The following is a 21681-nucleotide window of genomic DNA, read 5'->3' as shown; positions in this document are numbered from 1 at the left end:
CGTATATATATCTATATGTATATAAACATTTATATGTATGTATGTATATATATATATATATATAAGTCTAAGGCTAAAACAAAAATACATTTTAGTGATTTAGTGGCCATATTAAATTCTATATAGAAATTGGTCATTTCTCGGTGCATAAGTTAAATCATTGAGCTTATCATTCGTGGAAACCTACACATTGGGAATAAGAATATTGTTAGTGTCATACCGAGGTGGATATCAACATACTAGTTCTTTCAGTAGGTCTCTCTCTTCTTCGTATAGAAGGCACCATGCCTTCGCGCCTAGCTTGACGGCGGTCGCCTTGTCCAAGTCGTTGTTCCGCCTTTGAAATTCGCGTATAAAGTTACGAAATGCATTTTTTTTGCAATATGATAAATTCAGTACCTTTCCTTTTACATTCGAACTGATTGCCTTTTGCGATTTCTTTGAAACCTTTGTCGATTTCCTGCTCATTGCAGATGCTTTTAGCTTGGTCTTCGGCTTCGCTTTCGATCTAGCTTTCCCAGTAGAAACTGTCCTGTTGCGCTTTGTTGTGCTGGTGGGCAAGTACTCTTTTTTGATATAAGCACGAGCCGGCTCCCCCAGATTCTAACGAGCGATTAAATATTGTCATCGCATCTCACGTCATGTAAATATAAACTCACTAGGAATTGGCTCTTCTGCTCGGGCGACATTGTATCCCATGTCATAACAGCATTCTGCTCAATTTCTTGTTCGCTCAGATAGGAATGGGTATTCTTAAATTTCTCCAAGAATAGCGTATATGCGCGATTGTTCTCTTCCGCAGACACGGGCTTCGAACGACCCACACCCATTTTAATTAAAAATTACCAAAAAAATAACTTTTCACTATTTAAGAAGTTGGTATATGTTTGTTCAAAAAAAAAAAAGACATTAAAATTTCTTCTCCAAGCACTTGAATGGTTGACAAAACTAAATATAATGAAAGTGCAGAGCTAACTATTTGGCTACCTTACGATCGCCTGACTTCAATTGCCGGGCTGACTATGTTCAGCTATATTTGAATTCAGTTTTTGTTGACTCGAAGCAGTGATGTTTGGTACACCTGACCTAGCACCGATTACCCCTTCATATTGAATCATCGAGTTGCTCAAAAATAAATGAAATTAACTACGATTGTGGCCATATTATTACGTAGTTTTAACATCTGGAATATCTGTCGGACATTCGGCAATCAGTGGCCGCTTAACTAGATCCCAGTAACCGAACTCACTAGCAATCAATATCGATCGCTTCTAGAATGGAAAAGAGGGAATGGCGAGCAGGAAATTCTTATTTTTATACATTTTATACATAATTTATTTTCACGACATATTCCATTTTAATTTAGTATAAACATAAAATTTCGTTTCTTGTGCCCAGCATTGAGATGTATTGTAAATTCTTTTACCAATGTAGCAAGCCAGGCAAACGAAGTAGCTAAAAAAAAATTATTCTACGATCTTTTTTGTCGAGATATCTGGCCGACGTTTCAGTGCGACTGATGACTTTAGGGAAACGCAATGCATGATCTCGGCTTTGGACTTATCTCCTAATTGCAAAACGGGCATTTGATTATGATTTTCAGAAGTAACCCCTTCTATAGCCTCACTTCGATCGTTCGCATCGGTGAATATATCATTTTGAGCGATATCTGCCGAGGCCATGCTCTCGCAGCTGGTTAACGAAATGGAGCTAGCATCTGGCGACATGTCCTCCGACTGACATATATCGATCACTCCTTCCATGTCCTCCGCATGGCTGCCAGCGAAGAAGTAATTATTGCAATGCATTATAGCGCCAGAGTTGATCGACTTGACCAGCACCCTATTAAGCAGTGACTTTGCCTCCACCTGCTTCGATTCCGAGTCTAGCGCGTCACAAAAGTGGGCGATAACTTTTTTGTACGACACTGGCTCTAGCTGTCTGCGAACAAAGAGCAGGACATTATCGCCGCAAATAGCGTTGGGAACTTCATCGGGCAATTCACTGCACTTCATTTCAAAGATTTTAAAATATAAATAATAAAAGCCACAAAACCAATGGCAATAAAATAAATAAAACTTCTTAAAATTATTGAACTACACGTTTTTTTTTTGTAAAAATTGTTTGTTGCGAACTGTACGAGTTTTTCAGTTGAATGAGAGAGACGTCAAGCTCCGGTGTAAGGCATTAAACGTCAATGATTGTTAAATCGGTGCTAACTTGGAAGATCTGCGGAATGACGGAGTAACCCAAGCAAGTGCTCAATTTAAACTCAACTAGGCTCCACCAGGAAATGCCCCGAGACCTACTCATGCATATGCACAGTTCCAGTATGTGCTATACAGACAGACGGCAAGGAAACAAACGGACGGATGGACAGACGGACGGACGGATGGGCAGACGTGGTTACATCGACTAAGGTCGTTGTCCTGATCATGAATATTTATACTTTATAGAGTCTGTCACGCCTTCTTCTGACGGATGGATGGATGGACAGACTGTCGGGCGGATGGATGGACAATCGGACGGACAGACGGACAGACTCTCGGACGGGCGTGGCAAGATCGACTAGGAATGTATATACTTTATAGAGTCTGTCACGCCTTCTTCTGACGGACGAATGGACTTCCATTTCCGACAGGTTCAGGGTATTTAAACAGATTCAATTGGAGTTTCACATCTTTATTAAACTAGAATATTTAATATAATATTTGATCTTATTTAATAATTTTAGATTCCTTCGCTTCTCTTTTTATTTTTCATTTGTTATTGACTCTTAGAACTTAGGCTTAGGCCCCAACTTATGACTACGACCCGCATACAGGTCCTTAGGCGGCGGAGGATACAAAAAAAAACCAGTGACTAAAATAAATACAACGCTCACACAATAACGATAGAGATTTTATATGTTTATGGTTAACGGTATAGGTAAGAACTATATACACGGCCAGCTAATTGGCACCTGCCAGCCTAGACGGCCAGAAAGTCGCGGGGATCGCCAATTTTGGGACTGAGACGCACCACCACCTGATCGTCGCCATCGCCGACTTCAAGGAACGAATTCCAATCGGCTAGAAAATAAAAGCCATTCTTTTTTTTGGGTGGTGGCGGCTCCTGTGCAACCGGATCGGGCCCAAACGAATTGGCCAGATCATCCAGCGAGCCATTGCGTGACTCCTCTGTGGTCGACGAGCTGCTCGACTCAGTGGTGCTGCTTGTGGCTAAATCTCCATCGCCAACCGATAGCGAGGCGGTGTCGGCATCCCCTAGACCTAGATCCAGGCTAATGCGTGTGGGCGATTGCGTTGTAACTGAATCATTCGACTCAACTGGAGTTGTGATGGTGGTGCTAGTAGTGGTTGAGGTGGTGCTGCTGCTGTTGTCCTCGCTCTGTCTGCGTGGCTTGAAACTATCGACGCCCGGTGGCAGCGACTGCAGATAGTTGGCATCCAACTGCGATTGCGTTTGACTTGGCAGCGACGCAGCTGGTCTCGTCTGGCCCAGGCTCACGTTGAGCTGCTGCAGCTGCTGCAGGTTGCTGATGAGACGCTGCAGCTCGCCAAGATTGTCACCCAGTTCCACTTGCTCTCGGGCCTCGGCTTGCGGCTCGGGCTTGGCCAGCTGATAGTTGAGCTCACTGAACTCGGCCATCAAATCGCCATCGAGCACGCCATCCTGCTCATCCTCTGCGGCCAAGTCCATGTCGTCATCGCTGCGTCGCCGAAAGCCGACGCCCGCAGCCAGACTCATTGGCTGCTCCGTGGACACGCCAATGCGATTCGCCGCCCGCTTAATGGCCGCCTCAATAATCTTTGTGGCACTGAACACGGGCAGCTCCACGCTGCTCTCGGTGGTGGGATTGGGTCGTGGAGGACGTGGCGATGCTGGCTTACTGGTGGTCAGCGAGAATACCGCTGGCGAGGATGAGTCGTGCGTGGGTGATGGAGATGCGGGTGGTGGAGGCGTTGTTGTGGTTGTTGATGTCGTGCTGCTAGTCGTAGTGGTGGTGGTGCTGCTGCTGCTGGGTTGGAATTGACTCTCCAGCTGCTGGGATAGCTCATTGGGTAGCGCCACGCCCAGTTTCTGCAGCTGCTGCGTATTGTACAGCAACTTTTGCAGCTCCGCCAAATCGGATTGCTTTGGCGTCGGTCGTGTCGTTGGTGGTGCAGGTGCTGCCGTCTGTGCCACTGGCTGCTGAGGTCGGCTAATCGCTGCCGGCGCTGGCGTCACCGTCTTATAAATGGGCTGCATATGCTGATAGCTCTGACGCTCGCCATTGTCCTCCAGGCTGCTGAAGAACTGCTGGAACTGCTTGTAATCCTGCTGGTCCTGATTTTGCCCCTGATTGTGGTTCATTTGCGGATTGGCCGGCTGCGACATTGCAAATTCACGCAGCTCCTCGCTAGAGCTGAGGTCGTGTGCTGCACTTGGCATTGGGGTTGTGTTCGCCGTGGCCGGCTGCTTATACACTGGCAGCTCCAGTTTGGGATTCATCTCGGAATCGGACATCGCCGCCGGCTGCGCATAGACAATCTGTGCGCCGCTCAAGCTCTTCACGTTCTGGGTGCGTACGGAGGCGGCTGTGACCAGCTGATGACTGGTGGTTGGGCGCGCCTCCTGCAGCTGCACACGCTCCAGCTCTTGCACCTTGCTGAGCAGCTTCTGCAGCTGCACATAGTCCTGCGGCTGCACGTCCTGCAGCAGGCCGTTGCTACGCTCGAAGCTGTTGAGCGGTCGCTGTCGCTGCTTGCCCGTTGAGGCAGCCGTCGAGATCTCCACCTGTCCCAGATCCTGTTCGTAGGCTAGCTGTGTGCCCGCCAGCTGCTGCAGCTGTGCATAGTCGTTGCTGGGCAGGCTCAGGCTAGCTGCCAATCCATGGGCGGCCACATTACGTGTGCTGAAGCCCGGCGTGGTCGGCTTTGGCTGCTGCAGCTGCTCCAGTTGCTGCACACGCGTTATCAATGCCTCAAACTGTGCATGATCCACGGCGGCGGACGCCTTGGTGGGACGCGGCGTAGTCGTTGTCGTCGTCGTTGTCGTCGTCGATGTCGTCGTCGACTTTGCTGGGGCACTGATCTTACCCGCCTTTTTGCTGTTGCGCGCTTGCTCGTAGAGCCGCTCCAGCTCTCTGTCGTCGCTGAGTAAGCGCTGCAGCTGCAGCAGATCAGCAGCTCCCAATCCGTTCGCCTGAGCCGCATCGAAGCCCAAGCCCAAGCCGAAGCTCTGCGCCGGCTTCGGACGCACCGTGGTGCTGGTGGTTGTGGGCTTGCGCACGGCATTCGACTGTTCCAGCTGCTGTAGCTGGCGTAGAATGAGCTGCAGTTCGCGTGCATCGTTGTTGGCCGGCGTGGTGGTGGTGCTGCGCGTGGTTGTTGTGGATGGCGCGGTGGTGGTGCCGCTGACGCTAAAGCGATTGCTAAGCGCCTGAGTGCCGGGACTCGCTGTCTTCAGCACATTCTCTGGGTTGATCTTCAGCTTCTCCAGCTCCTGCAGATTCTGCAGCAGCTTGGATAGCTCGTCCGTTGCGCTGGCTGTCTTCTGCTGGTTGTCCATGTTAGCGAAATTGATATCGATGTTGGGATCGATGCGGCGACGTGGCTTCTTGGCCTCGATGAGCAGTGGTGCACCATGGGTGATTAGCTGAGCCGTCGGCACCGACGTGGGTGGTGCTGCTGTAGTTGTCGTAGTTGTTGTTGTCGTTGTGCTGCTAGTGGTGCTGGTGGTGCTGGTGGAGCTTGGTGTCTTCCGCGCACCCTTCGTCTGCAAGCGCTCCAGTTCCTGCAGATTTTCAAGCAGCTTGGCCAGCTCAGCATTGCTCTGCGGCGGCACCTTGGCAGTTGCCGTCGATAGCTCTGTGTGGGCGCCCGTTGGCTCCTCGGTGGCCGTGGCAGCCGCTTGAGACTTCTTCAATGCCTTGGGCGACTTCTTCACAATGCCAAAGCGCGTTAGATAACCCTCCACCTCGGGCTTTACACGCAGCTCCTCGCCAATGTTAAGCGGCTTGAAGTTGGAGTAGGCATCGGGTCGTATGCGAGCGCCCTGCAGTCCACGCAAGTCCGCCACAGCGACAACGGGCTGCGGTGCACTCTCCGCCGGATAGTAATCGTCAATGGCGTAGCGCTTGTGCGAGCTCTGTGCGCCAGCTCCAGCGCCACCCACAATGCCTAGACTCTCCAGTATGTCAGCCACGGGCTTCACTGTGCTGCTGTGCCCAATGGCCTGCCCCTGAGCTGGCCGCAGCGGCTTCCGCAAAAACTGTGCATTCTTGGCGCTATAGTGCGAGCTGAAGCGCTGACCAGTCTGGGCTGCGGCACGAGGCGGCGCAGCTGTTGCCTGTGCCTTGGCATAGTCGTAGGCCAGCGCCACGTTCGTTACCGGCTGGAAGTCCATGCTGGGCTTGCCCAGAGACGGCGTCAGCTGGTACATGACGGGTGCTGGCGCTGGCGGATGGTATGTTGTAGCCGTGGGCGCCGGCAGCAGCTGCTTCTGCAGGCTGCTGTAGATGGGCTTGTAGGTGGTGGCAGCCACAGCCGGATTGCCACCGGGCACCGTGCTACGCGGCATTGCATTCGGATCGGGCGTTATGAATTTAATGGGATTCGGCGGCGTATAAGCGTCGATGACACGAGTGACCGGCGGACGCGTGTACAGCTCCTGCAGATTCTCCTCTGTGTTGTTGTCCGTGTTGTAGGGCAGCACCAGCATCAGAGCTCGCATGCTGTCGGCGCGACTCATGTCGCCCGCCTCGATGCTCTTCTCGTACTCCTCGCGAGTGACCTTCTCGTACAGCTCTTCGATCTCACCGCTGTCAAGAGCAATTGGTTAGCGACCATCAAGACGAATGGACTTATCGTTAGCATCTCTTACCGAGTTAGCCTGGGCAGCGCTGGATCATTGGCCAATATTTTCTGCACCTCATCAATGGTTTGCTCCACCTCGCGCGGCTGAAAGAAGCTTTTGTCCAGCTGCTGCACGTAATTGACGCCACCCAGCTGCCCCTGCTGCTTTATAGTTGGCAATGCGCCAACCGCAATTGTGCCCAACTGCAGCATCAGCAGCATCAGCAACTGTGCATGCTGGCCTCCCAAGCGGCTCGACTTACCCATACTGGTGGGCTGCAAGAGAGGGAGTTCGATTAAAGAGAATTATTAATACGTTGAACTGCAAGACGAAGTCGAGAACAATTGATCAGAAACTTGTTCGAGCGTTGTCCGAGTCTCAGTCCGATTGGATTAAGTTGTGAAATGCACGAGTCAAGGCAAGGAATGTGAAAAGCTGTTAGGTTTGCAGGAAGACGATGCCGAGCATTTGGCTAGAAACGCGACGACCACATTGCGAGCCAGTTGATTGAAAGGAAACAAAAACTGGCTAGCTGCATCATTCCAGAGCGTTTCGCAATGGCACACACAGACTCTAAGTGACTGCGCCGCAGTTGGAGTTCCATTTGCAGTCATAGCTTGGGGCTCCAATACGAATTCCAGTTGCACAGTCGTCGAGCTGTTATGCGCTGCAGTTGCTGGCAGTCCATTTAGAATGCGCAGCACGTCGACGGGTTAGTCAGGCAGAGCCAAATGCTTAGGCCATAATCGTCGCTGCTGCTGCCTGTTGAGTGAATTTTTATTTCATGAGGCTTTTTTTTTGCCTTTACATTCATTTTGACGAGATTATCTAACAGTTCATTTAGCTAACGGCTTTGCTGCTGGACACTAACCATGTCAACGCCAGCTGTTCACGTAGACGATCGACAATATTTTTCGTCGTCGCTTTCTACGGCAGTCATTTAATTTATGATTTAACTACGCTAATTAAGTGAAAATTAAATGCTTCGATAGGCCACAGACAGGCCGGAGTACGCGAAGCACTTGCCCAGCCAGATAGCAATGGACCGTAAAAAGCAGTTCCGCACAGACAACTCAAAAAAGCTGGCCAAGATCGTCATCTATATTAGACTTGCGTCACAATTCGCCAAGATGATAGATGTCTCGCTGGCTCGCTGTCTCTCTTGCATCCAAACTGCCAGCTCTTTAATCATATTTTGCATAATAAATCATGGACAGATTTCAATTGCCATAGCAACGCCTCCATCAATCCATTATTCATAATTGAAAACATTTTCCTTTCAATTATTTCGATTTTGTAATATCGTTTCACGGCTATATAAATCTGTACACTTGTCGTCTTGTTTGCTTGCTGGCTGTCACTTTTGTCAACAAAATTTTCCATGCATTTTACTCGGCGCTTTGTGCGGAAATCCACTTGGCAGTTGGCGCAAATTGTATGGCATTTGATCTGCATCGGGAGAGAATGCGATATGATCGCTTGGCTGACTTCCAGTCCAGTCCACACAATTAATATGCATGCGAATCAAAGCCAGCCAGCAACCGCTCGTATGGAATTTAATGATAAGTGTGAATGCCTGCGATAATGATATAATGACAGCCTGTCGTTCACTCTGTGGGTAACCGCAAAGCAAACTTCATTAATGCTTGATCTTAAAAGCCAACTGACTCAAAAGGGTTTTCCTTAACTCTTGAATGTGTGAACAAACTCTGTTTAAATTTATACAGATGTCCAGACTGACGAACCGCAGCCAGCAAACTAGTTTCTCTCCATGATTTGACGTATGTTTTTATGCATATTTACCTCAACTTAATTGCAACTATTTTTGCATAGCTTTAGCCCGATTTCTTTATCTATTTTTTTTTGCATGGTCTTTGCAATTTCCTATAACAATTAACTGCTGCCATGTACAACGCGTCGCATACGTAATTTATGTTGTTTGCATATCTATTTTTGCAAAATTCGATTAAACTTCAATTGTGAATACAAAAAAGAAAAAAAAATATATTTTAATTTTATAATCGCTGTCGCTGTGCGTGTCTAGCTGTATTCATGTGTGTGTGTATGCGTGTGGTTTGTTTGTTTATTACATTGGCCACAATCAAAACGCAAATAATTTGTTACAATTGCCGCAACAGACATAATAATAACAACAACAGCAGCAACATAAAAAGTGAGCCAATCTTTGGTGAGTGCATTTCCAATCCGCCGGCGACGCCGACGTCAAAGTCGACTTCACCGAAGCGCATTAGACGTCAACGTCGACTGCGCGCGCGCATGTGTGTGTGTGTGTGTGGTAACAATTAAGTTGCTGTTAAGTAATTTCTGCTGTTTGTTATTGTTATTAAGTTTATAAACTCTATACGGATTATATTATTATTGCCTCTCTCTCTCTCTCTCTCTCTGTGTCTCTCTTCTCTCATCACAATGGCCTAGTCCTAGGCGTGCCACGACTCAACGCACAAATTAAAGCGTTTCGTGTTATGATCGTTTGACATATTAATTTCATTTGCCTCTTCATTGTCAGTTTTCTTTAACATTCCGTTTTGTTATTCAACTTGACACATTACATTCGACGCACTAGACGGAAGTGAAATTGTCGCGCTGCCAGGGTCCAGCAACTTTGACACGAATGAACAATAATTAGCCGAGCAGCAAACATTTTAAATACTATTAGCATTAACTGGCACTTTTGACTTGGCCAATGTGCTACTAAAAAAAAAACATATTTTAAAAGGTTGTTCTTAAGTGTTTAAGGAGCAAATTCCAGAAGCTCGTTGCAAATGCAAATAAATTTTCTGGCAAAACTTGAATTCGATTCAACTCTTTGCTGAAGCTTACTGAATTTTGAGCTGCTGGAAAGGTCAATAAATTTTTCAAAATTCTGTGGCACAGTTCAAATAGCCATATGTTCCAAGCCTAGGGTGAGCGTAACTTATTATATGTCCATTATAAGCCCATTGCCCCAAGACCCAACCGACTCGTTAATAAGATAATGATTTGCTAATCATATAATACATAATAGATCAATTAGAGCTGGCAATGCCTAGGACATGAATTGCTTTGGCCCTGAACTTTTGCGTGCAAACTTTCTTGACGACATAGCCCACTTGACCTCACTCATTACCAACAACAACACAGCAAAACAACAATAACATTCAGTAACGTAGTTTAAAGTAATCGCCAACTCGAGCACCAATTGACTTGCAGCTTTGTTTAGTTTTGTCTACTTTTTTTTTTTTTGCCATTGTTCATTGTTTCTAGTCGCGAGACAGGGATAGTGTGTGAAGCAGAGAGCGAAAGAGATAGAAATACCACTTCATTAGCTTAGTTAATCAAGAGCATAAGAGCACTCTGGTAATTTGGTCGGTAATTAAAGTGACCTTCAAAAGAGCGATTTAGCTATTTCTAGAGACTTTTCAAGAGTCTACTTAATACGCTGCACTGCATGGCAATCGGTTGGACTCTTGTGAAATTTAACTGGGTTACACATAAAACTTCAAATGCATGTGCCGCACCCCGTCATCAACACCTTGACGGCTTAAAGAAAGTTTGTTTTTTTTTCTCTCTTCCAAAGAATCGTTAAATCAACATAATTTATGGCGCAGCATACGTTTTTTTTTTGTTGTATCTGTGAGATTTGCGCTGGAATATGGTTTTCCTTGTAGCCTAAGCTTGAGCCAATGTGAATTAGATAGATCTCAGATTGATTTGTGTATATTACAAAGATTTTTCTCTATATTCAATAAATTGAAATTCGATATAGAAAGTTCCATTGAAGATCAAATAACTAGATTTTCATTAAGATCAAAACTTAGATATGTCAGAGAAAACGTATAATCGAATCGTAGCACAATGCTTAAGTGCAGCTAACAATATCAATTTAAATACATTTCTCAAATACAAAAGACTTAAGACACAAACTTGTTGCTGCTGAAGCTAAGCATTTCATGCACCATACAAGATATTTGTGCTGCAATTGCTTGGAGCTTGTTAAGCTGTTGATAATCTAGCTTGTAATCTGCATAAACGAGCTTAGATTAGGTCGTGAGCCTTGCGGAAAATTTGTTGAAGCAAAAGAATTAAGACACGAACTTGCTGCAGCTGTTGGAGAAACAATCAAAGCCGATTGCAATGTATGAAAAGTCGATCAATAAATCTATCAAATCAAAAGACTTAAGACACAAACTGGCTGCTACTGTCATATATTTTGATGGGTGTTTTGTTGCTTTTGTAACGCACTGGTAAGGTCGTCTGCTACCATTTCCGGTACAAAGCGTTGAGAAAGCGCCGCTGGGCTGCTAACTGCTAACTGCTAACTGCTGACTGCTGCCTGCTCTCACTTTAGTCAATTAGTCAGTGGCGACAAAGCGCGTAAAATTCATCAACTTCAAGCCGATGTGCTTCATTAGTCAACAGACAGAGATGGAGTGACTCAGAGACAGAGAGCGAGAGGAAGGGAGGGAGCGAGAGATGGGATGGCAGCCAGCTAAAAAGAGACGGGACAACATATACGCACCACTTTTACTGCAACTTGTTACAAATGAATTTGTTGCTTTCAGCTTTTGGCTTGAGTTTTTGCAGCAGTAGCGGTTTTTACACGGGTTTTGTTGCTTTTCAGCCTACTAGCCGGACTGGCTTTTGGCTTATGGTAAATTTGCAAGTATTAGTTAAAGCTGCTGCGGCTGTGGCTGCGCTTGCAGTTGAAGCAGCAGCAACTGCTGCAAAATTCTAGTTAAGCGCCTAGTGGCTAGCGTTGCCTACATATGACGAGTGAATGTTGTTTTGGGCGGCCAGGAAAAAGAAACGCCTACTTTTGGCCGAGCCAAAAGCCAAAGGAAAACCAAGCCGGCTTTGGCCAAATCCAATGCATATTGTGTCCGAGTAGTCCATATAATCAGCTCTAACTATTTGCCTAGTTTCATTAACGCTTTCAGCTTCTGTATTTTTAGCTTAGCTTATATATTTTTATTTTTTTGCTTTGGCCAACTTTTACCCAGTCAATTGGATTTTGGTACCTTATTTTATTTTATTATTGATTTCTTATATGAATGTTTTGCCAGTTTATTGCTGTTTCCCTTTTTTTCTTCAACACTTTCACCTGTGCCACCAAAAAAAAAAAAACAAGAAAAAAAAAAAAGAAACAAAAACAACAGAAACAGAAACAAATATGAAGCACTCTTAGCTCTTAAATGCTTTCTTTTGCTTATTAAAATTGTTGTTAATGTCGTTTATTTTGTTAATATTTTTACTTTAATTATGCTGTCAAAAGTTATGACAAAAGGGTTTTTCAAATGTTGCGTTGACATTTCGTTGCCTTGTAAAAAATTATTACACTGTCAGCAGTGCTAATTGTTTGTTGTCTTTTATAGTATATATTTTGATGTTGTCGTTGTCATTCATTAGACTTCATAAACAATTGCTTGTTGACTTAAAAATAAATTCAGTTTTCTTTAATTGAATTTTGTTTCATTATATGAAGATTTAATATATGCAGGAATTTGATAGAGTAAGTAGGTTAGAGCCGGCTTCATCGGCTAACTCTGATTATTTCTTAAGCTAAAACCTGACTCAACTTGAAATGCGAATGGGTTAGACCCGGCCTTAGCGGTTGTCTGCTGATTTCTTAGGCTAAGGCCACATTGAACTTGAAATTTTAAACTAATTTTTGCCAACGAACCAAAGCTCACTATCAATCATATTATTTAAGTTTCAGCTAACAGGAAATGCTCTTTATGTAACAAACTCTCGAATCTAACTAAAGAAAGCTTTTTTTACATATAATTCTGACATTTTTTTAGTCTTGTTCAGGCTTGAACTCAGCACATTAATAAGTTCCTTCCAAGCCAATTATTGATGTCTGAATCAACCTAGAAACTAAGCTCAAGCCCGAAGCCACGCCAAGGCAAGCCATTATCAATCTTTCTGTGAATTTGACTTCTTTCTGTTCATGAATCTCGATATCTTATTTGTACTATACCTTAAGCATCTACCTTATCTGAGCAGACTTTACATTTGTAACATAAATAGCTGACGATCGTGAAGGGGATTTTATCAGAGCTTTGATCTAGCTGCGGCTACATTAACTCTTAAATCATGGTCAAACGTCAAACGTCACTGATGCTGATTGTTTGATTGCTAGCAGAAACGATTAAACATTAGTTAGCTGCCACGCCCATCCCTCCTTAGTTGTTTTCTTTTTTGTTCAACAAGTTAGCAGACAAACAGTGAAACATGTATCGAACGAGCAGAGACAATCGCTAGGCGAATTTGCATACTGCAAGCCGCCCCTCGTCCCCATTTCCATCGCACGACCCTGCCACCTCGTGTCGTGTCAAGGTCATTCGCTAGCATTTTTCTCACTCATCATTTCATTTTACTTATCAAAACGTCTTTACTTTCCATTGGCTGTGAACAACACAAGATCAATTTTTTCAATTACATTTTCAAAACTTTTGGCGCCTCGCCTTTGGCACGTCTTCAAATATATATATATATATATTTTTCACAACTTTGTTTTCGTATTTGGTTTTATTTAGATTTATTTTTTTGTTGTATTTTTCAGGCGTTAAACTTTCGTTGCACAAGCACAAACACAAGCAAACTAAAAATAACAGCAACAAAAATACAAATTCAACTATGAAATGTTGTATATATAAATGTATATATAGAGTATGTTGAGCACGCGACTTCAACTCCGAAACCGACTTCGACTTCGACTACGATTTGCAGGGGAACGTGGTGCTTTTAGCTTGGCGCATGCGCGGCCTGAAGACCATTTTCAATGAGCGTTCGAATTATACTGAACGGGTTGGACTGACGCTGACAACGCTGCTGTTGATGTTTATGTCGCTAGCGCTGCTGCTGCTGCCGACGACAACGTCGGCGTCATGTAAGTATCTCAGTGTCTGGGGCTCAGGTGAATTGCGTGCCCAAAAGAGAGCGTTAAATGGGCTGCTATAGAAGCTGCAACTAATGCTGGGCATGGAATCTTGGATTTTGGATTTCAATGTAGCTGCTGCTGCTGCTCGTTGATTGCTGTTTGATATTCTGCTCAGCTCGCTCACCTTGACCAAAAACACCTGTGCATAACATAAACGTGCCAGATCTAGGAGTCAGAGAGCGATGTTTGGCATTCTAGCATACAGGTTTCCACTTCCACTTCAACTCTAACTGCAACTGCATCTGCATCTGCATCTCTTGCCATTTCACTTTGGCCAAACGCATCTCTGCATACAGCCACGCACTGCCTGCCGCTTTCTGCTCCATTTCAAGCCTATAGAGTTCCACTTGAGGCCAGTCGCTGGCTCAAATTGATTTGGAAGTTGATTACGATTATATTGTATTATGCTTTGCTTTGCTTCGCCTTGCTGTGCTTTGCTCGGCTTTGCTTTGCTTTGCTTCGGCTTCAGATTTGTCTTTGGCCGTGCCATTATTGCATAATGAATATATATGCATATTGAGTGGATATATATAAATATATTTATATATATATATATATATGTGTAGGTATGTATGTGCATATATATATATGCTGTTCGCATTGCACTGCGTAGGTTTACGATGCACTCCGCCCATTGCTGAAACTGGATCAATTCGTGCATTGTTTTTCGATTTGTGACCACGCTGGGATAAACTAGGAAAAAAACTATTTTATTTTCTGCTTTGAGCATATATATACAATACAAACTTAGCTTAACTGACTTCAAAAATAATATACATTTATACTAATTTTATCTTTTTTATTTACTAATATTTTTTTTTAGAAAAATTAAAAAAAAATGTTTTTATAGATCACATAACTTGATTTCAATAGAAAATTATTTAATTTATTTTTAATTAATAAAATTTTTAACAAATGAAAAAATTTTCTTTATTTGATAATTCATATAAACGAATGTCCACATTAGTTGACTAAAATATAATAATTATGAAATCATATTATTTTCTTTTTTTATTTATTATTAATTAATTTTTGTTTTTATTGTTTTCTATTAAAATTTATTGTACTTACTAATATGTACATTTTATTTATTTTGAATTATTTTTTATAAAAGATAATAAATAAATATATATATTTTATATATTATTTATTTTTTTTTATTATATATTACTTTTCATTTTTATTAACTTTTCTTCATATAATTTTTTTTATCCCAATTGTCTTTTAAGAATATAAATAAATATACATGAATAAATATTTTTATTTTTCTTTTTCATTATTAATTTTTATATTTTATTTTAGCTTAACTCATTTTGTATTAAATATATAACTTGACTTCAATAAGAATAAATTGTCGTTGAAAAGCGTCTTTACCGTTTCAAGATATTTATTTATGTATTTAAATTTAAAAAATCAAAAAAGTACTCAACATTCCAGACAGTAAAATATAATTATTATATTTATTATAATTTCCAAAAATATTTGAAAACTGTGAAATATTTGTAAAGCTGCTAAATATTGCTCAACTGCTGCTAAAGTGTTCCCAGGCTATGTTTTGTGCGATGTACCCCAGGTTCAAATTGTGATTTAAGACCCATAGAAACACATAAAAACGGTTGTAATTTGTTTATTTTGTGCCAATATTTGTTTAAAACACATCTAAACGTTTGTCTAAAAGCATTTTATGTTTTGTATGTGTGTTTTTTTTTCGTTTTCTGCTCCACTTTGGCGCTCTTCTAGTTTTGCATAACGCTACGCTGCCTGCCCTTGCCCAATAGTCGGCGACTCGTCTCTCCTCGGCTGCAGACGCAGTCGTTGCCTGACACGTTTTTGCTCGAAATAATTAAAAGCAATTTTAGCAACAAACAAAAAACAACACACAAATATATTTGTAACATTACCATTTTCGCTTGGCATTTACTGGTGTACAATAAAAATTATAAAAAATTTAAAGATGTTTACCAGTCGCTTCGTTTAAGCCCGAACCGTGTCTGCCCTTTGTTACCTTTTGGTGACAACATTTGACACAATTTGTCGCTGACGCGGCAATTTACTCTACAAGAAGAAGAAAACTCAATATGCGTACGAGCATTGTTCAACTAGCAGATACCATAGACTTGTTTCTGAATAGTTTTCATGCGCAATTTTTGCAAATTATGTAGACTGAATTGTGTTCAGGCGGTGCTTGATACATAAAGTATTCAAGTTTTTTAGATGATGATATATTTTATATTTATGAAAATCACAAAAAAGGCGGTGATACTTGAGAGTTCAAGAGAGGGAGAAATAGAGATAGTATAAGAGGGAAAGAGAGTGAGTGTGAGAAGCAGGATGTGAGTGAAAGAGACATTATATAAAGAAAATACAGATAGAGAGAAAGAGAGAGAGAGTGAAAGAGACAGATGTATAGATAGAGAATGTGAGAAAGAGAGAGTGAGAAAGTGAGTGAGAGAAAGAGAGGGAGTGTTGCTTATATACCCAAAAAGAAGAACAAAGAGAGAGAGCGAGGGTGAGAGTCAGAGCATTTGAAAAAGAAAGTAAGAGTAGCTCGTGATTGTTTCATCCCTCCCTCTCTCACTCTTAGCTAAACACTTTTTTCTCTTTTACTCTCTCTCTATTTCTCACTCTCTCATTATCATTCTCATTCTCCGCCTCCCTCTTCTTTTCTTACTATCTCTCTCATGATCGTTCTTCCACTCGTTCTTCTAGCTATGTACTTCTAGTAATAATGTTACTCGTTCGGACCAAGTCTAGCTGCCACAACTATTTGGGGCTGATCAAAGATTTGCCAGCTGGTTACATACATATATATTTTCAGCGTAGAGTCATCTGCATAATAATTTCATGTATTTGCAAAACTTCGTTATACACATTTAATAGTTCCAGGGTATATACAAAAAAAATTGCTTGAGTGATGCCGAAGTTAAATGTTGTCTTATGCTGCATGCGTGTGCACTATGCTCCGGCTGTGGCTTGGATTTTCCGAGGGTCTGTGAGCTGGCTTTGCCCCATGCACATGAGTTGCAACAGGGGCCGGCAAAATGACACCACACAAAACGGCGACATGACAGACCCAATGTTGATGCTATTGCTGTTGTTGCTGCTCAAAAAAAACAAAAAACTTAAATTGCTTTACGATCTGAAACAAAAACCTGGCCCAGGTCTAGTTGGAGTGTGTAGCTGAAGTGCGACGGAGTCTGCGTAATCGCTGCACGGAGATTTGCATCTTTGATAAGAGACGGGTGTTGGCTTGTCACTCATGCTCAATGGTTGTTTGCCTCTTGTTGTTTTTGTTTTTGCTGTTGTTGTTGTCGCTGATATTGTTTTTGTTTTCTTGCTTTTACTTTGCTCGGCCATTCACTTTCTCCGCATGCCTTTTATTTGACTTTGCTTGTTTACTTTGCTAATTTTTGGCCTTTTCAAAAGTGAAACAACAAACAGAGAGACGCTGCTACGATTATGTATTGGTGTATGCAAATTTCTCATCAATATTATCCAATCGTCTGATAATATTATGGTCTCACGCTACGCTTCTAATCTACTCTAATGCCATCGGTGCTCGGTGCCTCATGTGTTTCGAGCTGATGACACAATTTGGCATAATTTGGAGAGGCATTGCATCAGTTGGCTTAATGTTAACGCATTGCGTGCATTGTGCTCCAATTCCTGCGATAAGTATTCATAACAAAACCAAGTTGAAACAACAACGAGCGAGAAGCGAACAGTGACAGGCGACGAGCAATGCCAAGTTCGTTGCCTAAGTCTTTTGTTAGCGGGCGTCGAATTGATGCCGCGCACTTTACGACGCGATCTTTTTAGCTCATGCACAGGGCCAAATAAACAGCGCCCAATCAATCAGTGGACCGACAGGTACACAACTCATGCCTCAAATGACAAAGTCACAGACGATGCCAATTAACATAGGTCGTCTAAAAAATTGTCTGCTTAATTTTGTGTGCGTGCAATTGAGTGCAGTTAAAAGCCGTCGCGCCACTCAGCATCTTGGTCTGTCTGCCTGCCCGACTCGTTTGTGTCATCTTCATCCACTTGTCCAGTATATTTGCTTGTTGAATTTGGCTTGGTTCGGTTTGCTTGGATTTGTCTAGCTTTCGAGTTGTCCAAGTGAAAGGCCTGCGGTGAGTGTCGAGTACTTTTGTAACCATTTAGTCAAATGGGCTTTACGAATATATTGAGCGCTTTGTAAGAAACAAGATTTTCAATAGATTGCAAAAAATTATTAATTTTAAATATAATATTATTGAAATGTTGTAGCTAGAAGCATTCGCATATCTCGAATATATATTTGATTAGTGTATTCAGTCTTCAGCGAATATTACTTATTATATTTATCCCGTTTTCATATTTGTTGTTTTCCACAAGTTTGGCTAAGCGCAGCTCAGCTAAAATCGAATTGAAATTAAAATCTTTCCAGACGCAGCAATCTGTGCGTTGCTTACATAAGACAAGCCCGCTCCGGATCCGACATCGGTATAAAAAAGCCCACTTGAAAACACTTGGAAACGCTGGCTGCAAGCAACGCTTGACTCATACGATTGTCCGAAGTCCAGCACCCACTAATCGAACAGGAAGAAGACAGAGCGAAGCATTCACTTTGCATGAACGACTTTTAAGAGCCGCAGCGACAGATATCAAATTAAGATTTAGTTACAGTTTTATGTGTGGACATTAATCTTGGTATATTTCGATCCCCTTTATTTTATTTATGTTTTGTTTGATCTCTGGCTTTTGGCTGAAATGTAGGCGAAGGTTATATTTATTGCTTTTTATTTTGGTCTCGACTTCGGTGTTATTCATGAGAGATTTTAAATATTTTGTTGTTTTAGCACCTAAATTTTAATATAAAAAAATCAGAAACTCAACTCAATTTTAAGGAAAAATAAAACAAATGAATACGTATAAAAATATATCATTTTATTTACCGCTGAAAAAAGTTTAATTTACCAACAAATTTTAACATATCGTGATGCTTTATGAAGAACCTTTAACCTTTGCATCTAATAATTTTTTAGAATACATTTATACATGAAAGAAATAGAAAGGCGCCAACATTTAAGCTTGAAATTTCGATTTAATTTGCTAACAAGAATACTATCGAAACGAAAATCTATCGGTGGCAATCGATAGCTAGCACAACCTTATGTGTGTGCTCAGCTGTTCGGTGAGTTACATGTGGTCGTGTGCATGTCAGTGTATTTATTCATAACCAAATAGAATAGAAATAACAGGCAAAGCAATAGAGGTGAGTATTAACTGATATATATAAGTCGCCATGTAAAGTACAATTTTCATATTTTGTTAAAGCACGTACATAAGAACTAAACAAAATTATGCATCATAAGCGGAACAGGAACAAAGTGCTACAAACAGTGCCGAGTGTATGTGTGTTAGAGATGGTGAATGGGTCGATATTCGACTTTCAGTGACTACTGGAAATGACTAAGTGCCTATTTCAATGCGGACATGTACTATGAAACATTTAATCAATATATAGTTATCCAATTCAAATATTAAAATAAATGCATATTAATTTTCTTTATATTAATCATTTAAACTCAGTGTATAAAGTTAAAACATATAAAAGTCCTATTGATTTTATGCAGTTACATTATGTTTCAGGAACTGCGACCCGTTCAGATACCAGTGATTGGCCAAAGTCACGATAATAACGCTCATCGCTCTTGAATTTGTATGCTTGTGTGTGTGTGTGTGTGCGGGTGTGTGAATGAAAAACTTGCAACTGTGAAAATATAACCAAAAATAAAGGCAAATCCGTCTAGAGTGCGTTGACTCCTCGCCAGCGACAGTGACATAGCCTATCAATAGCTGGAAAGTTACAGCACCAGTAGTAGGAGCAGGTGAGCATACAAAACTCCTTATACCCCTTTCCAACCAGTGCACTCAGCTGTGTCCTCCTGCTTAGAATTAAAATATTGCTTTCGTCCAACAGCGGCAACTCGGGTGGCCATGGCGGACACGGCGACAGCAGCGACAACTGCGGCCTCCAAGAAAAAGTATCGAAATAAAAAGAAAACACAGCAGCCACAAAAATCGGAGGCAAAGCCAGCACAAGGACCAGTAACTGTCAAGGCTGTTGTACATCAGTCCAATGGGCACGTTGAGTCTGAGGCTAATAATGAAATGTCCGTAATCAATAGTCTCATGGAGCAGGTGCAGCTGTGTAATGGCCATGTGATCGAGGGATCAAAGGTAACAGCGGCCTCAATAGGAGCCACTGTCAATGGGCATGTCAATAAGAGCGCTGCCATTAATAACAACAATCACATAAACAATAACAACAACAGCAGCAACAATAACAACGATGTGAGTAACATCAACTCTAGCAGCCGCAACAGAAAAAACAACAATAGCAGCAGTAGTAAAGCGAAAAACAACAACAAGGCCCAGGTATCAATAGAGGACTCGGAAAGCGGAGAGCACGACACATCATTAGCAGCCGCGGTAGCCACTAGTAATACAAGCACTGCCAACACACACACAACAAAAACCACAGCAAAGATCACCGCAACGGACAGCATCCAGGATGAAGCGCCCTCGACATCGGCAGCTGCCGGAGTAGGCGCAACTGTGGCACAGCCCCAAGAACAAGAAGAACAACCACAGCTCCAGCTCCAGCTCGAACCTGCCATTTCAGCCGATGAGATAGTTTATAAGGAATACGAAGCCGAGCATCAAATGCATGTAAGTGATGCTAGTTAATCCATATTGTACGGATCCTGACACCATCATTCTTTTGCAGGACATAATGCGTCTGATACAGGCAGAGCTGTCCGAGCCATATTCGATATACACGTACCGCTACTTCATCTACAATTGGCCAAAACTATGCTTCCTCGCTGCGCACGATAATCAATATGTGGGCGCCATCGTATGCAAGCTGGACATGCATATGAATGTGAGACGCGGCTACATTGCGATGTTGGCGGTGCGCAAGGAGTATCGCAAGCTCAAAATTGGCACCACGCTTGTGACCAAAGCCATTGAGGTAAGAAGTTTTCCGATAGCTTTACTGAGCAGTAAACTGTATTCGATTCGTTCTATGTTAGGCTATGCTAGCGGACAATGCCGATGAAGTGGTGCTAGAAACGGAGATGCGTAACGAACCAGCGCTGCGTCTGTATGAGAACTTGGGCTTTGTGCGTGATAAACGACTTTTTCGTTATTATTTGAACGGCGTGGATGCGCTTCGCTTGAAGCTCTGGTTTAGATGAGCCGCCGCATCGTTAAGTGATGTCGTTGAAATTATTGTCTAATGGCCGCCAAGCGAGAGCTCTAATTAGGATGCCTTGTTTCGACTATATAGTTAACACCCAATATTTCCTTGGGCTGGCTTCCATATTGTCCACACGAACAGGACTCTTGTTTGTTTTTTTTTTAACAGACATATATATGTATATATATATATATATATATATATATATATATATGAATATTATTAGGCGTTTGTTTGTCGTTTAATATTCTCTCACAGTGGCGCATGACAAACAATATTTTGTACCTATTAACTAGGATTTACAATTTTAATTTTCTTTAATTAATGTATGTAAATTATTTTAAATAACTTAAGCATATTGCAAACAACAAACAGTAACTAATGCAACAGCCGTAACAACAAAAAAATAAATACATGGAAATAAAAATCGTTACATACACATGCGATACGTGCTTTACATACTTACATAATTACCTAATTACGAGTACATAAAAAAGCAAACAAAATCAGAAGCAATAACCGGTTGCATTATATTTGTATATTAGACACAAACGATATTACAATTAAAAACGTATAAACAAAGCCGAGTAATACAAAGAAGGAAGTAATGAAATGAAAAGAAAAGAAAAAAAAACATAAAACACAT

At 42.1% G+C, this 21681-nt stretch overlaps 3 protein-coding genes across 3 annotated transcripts; 1 reads left to right on the top strand and 2 right to left on the bottom strand.

Annotated features, from left to right (window-relative positions):
* Nucleotides 1–83: 83 nt before the first annotated feature.
* On the bottom strand, nt 84–956 carry LOC111601929. Its single transcript, XM_023318782.2, has 4 exons — nt 660–956; nt 400–603; nt 241–337; nt 84–183 (listed from the first exon to the last, which is right to left on the bottom strand). Exons 1-4 carry the CDS (start codon nt 828–830, stop codon nt 170–172), a joined length of 486 nt encoding a protein of 161 aa, XP_023174550.1. The 5' UTR covers nt 831–956; the 3' UTR covers nt 84–169.
* Nucleotides 957–2744: 1788 nt separating this feature from the next.
* LOC111601945 (mucin-19) lies at nt 2745–13483 on the bottom strand. The gene is made up of 3 exons (XM_023318801.2): nt 13283–13483; nt 6868–7115; nt 2745–6805 (listed from the first exon to the last, which is right to left on the bottom strand). The coding sequence occupies exons 2-3, from the start codon at nt 7104–7106 to the stop codon at nt 2971–2973; spliced, it is 4074 nt and encodes a 1357-aa protein (XP_023174569.2). The 5' UTR covers nt 7107–7115; nt 13283–13483; the 3' UTR covers nt 2745–2970.
* A 5491-nt stretch (nt 13484–18974) lies between these two features.
* Nucleotides 18975–21207, top strand: LOC111601888 (N-alpha-acetyltransferase 30A). The gene is made up of 5 exons (XM_023318730.2): nt 18975–19043; nt 19421–19659; nt 19752–20503; nt 20562–20807; nt 20869–21207. The coding sequence occupies exons 3-5, from the start codon at nt 19769–19771 to the stop codon at nt 21031–21033; spliced, it is 1146 nt and encodes a 381-aa protein (XP_023174498.2). The 5' UTR covers nt 18975–19043; nt 19421–19659; nt 19752–19768; the 3' UTR covers nt 21034–21207.
* The last annotated feature ends 474 nt before the right edge of the window (nt 21208–21681 follow it).

This window comes from Drosophila hydei, unplaced genomic scaffold (assembly GCF_003285905.1).
Source record: "Drosophila hydei strain 15085-1641.00,03,60 unplaced genomic scaffold, DhydRS2 tig00000211-arrow-pilon, whole genome shotgun sequence".
Lineage (NCBI taxonomy): Eukaryota > Metazoa > Arthropoda > Insecta > Diptera > Drosophilidae > Drosophila > Drosophila hydei.
Note: the sequence above shows the minus strand (reverse complement) of the source record. Positions and strands in the feature narration are given on the sequence as shown.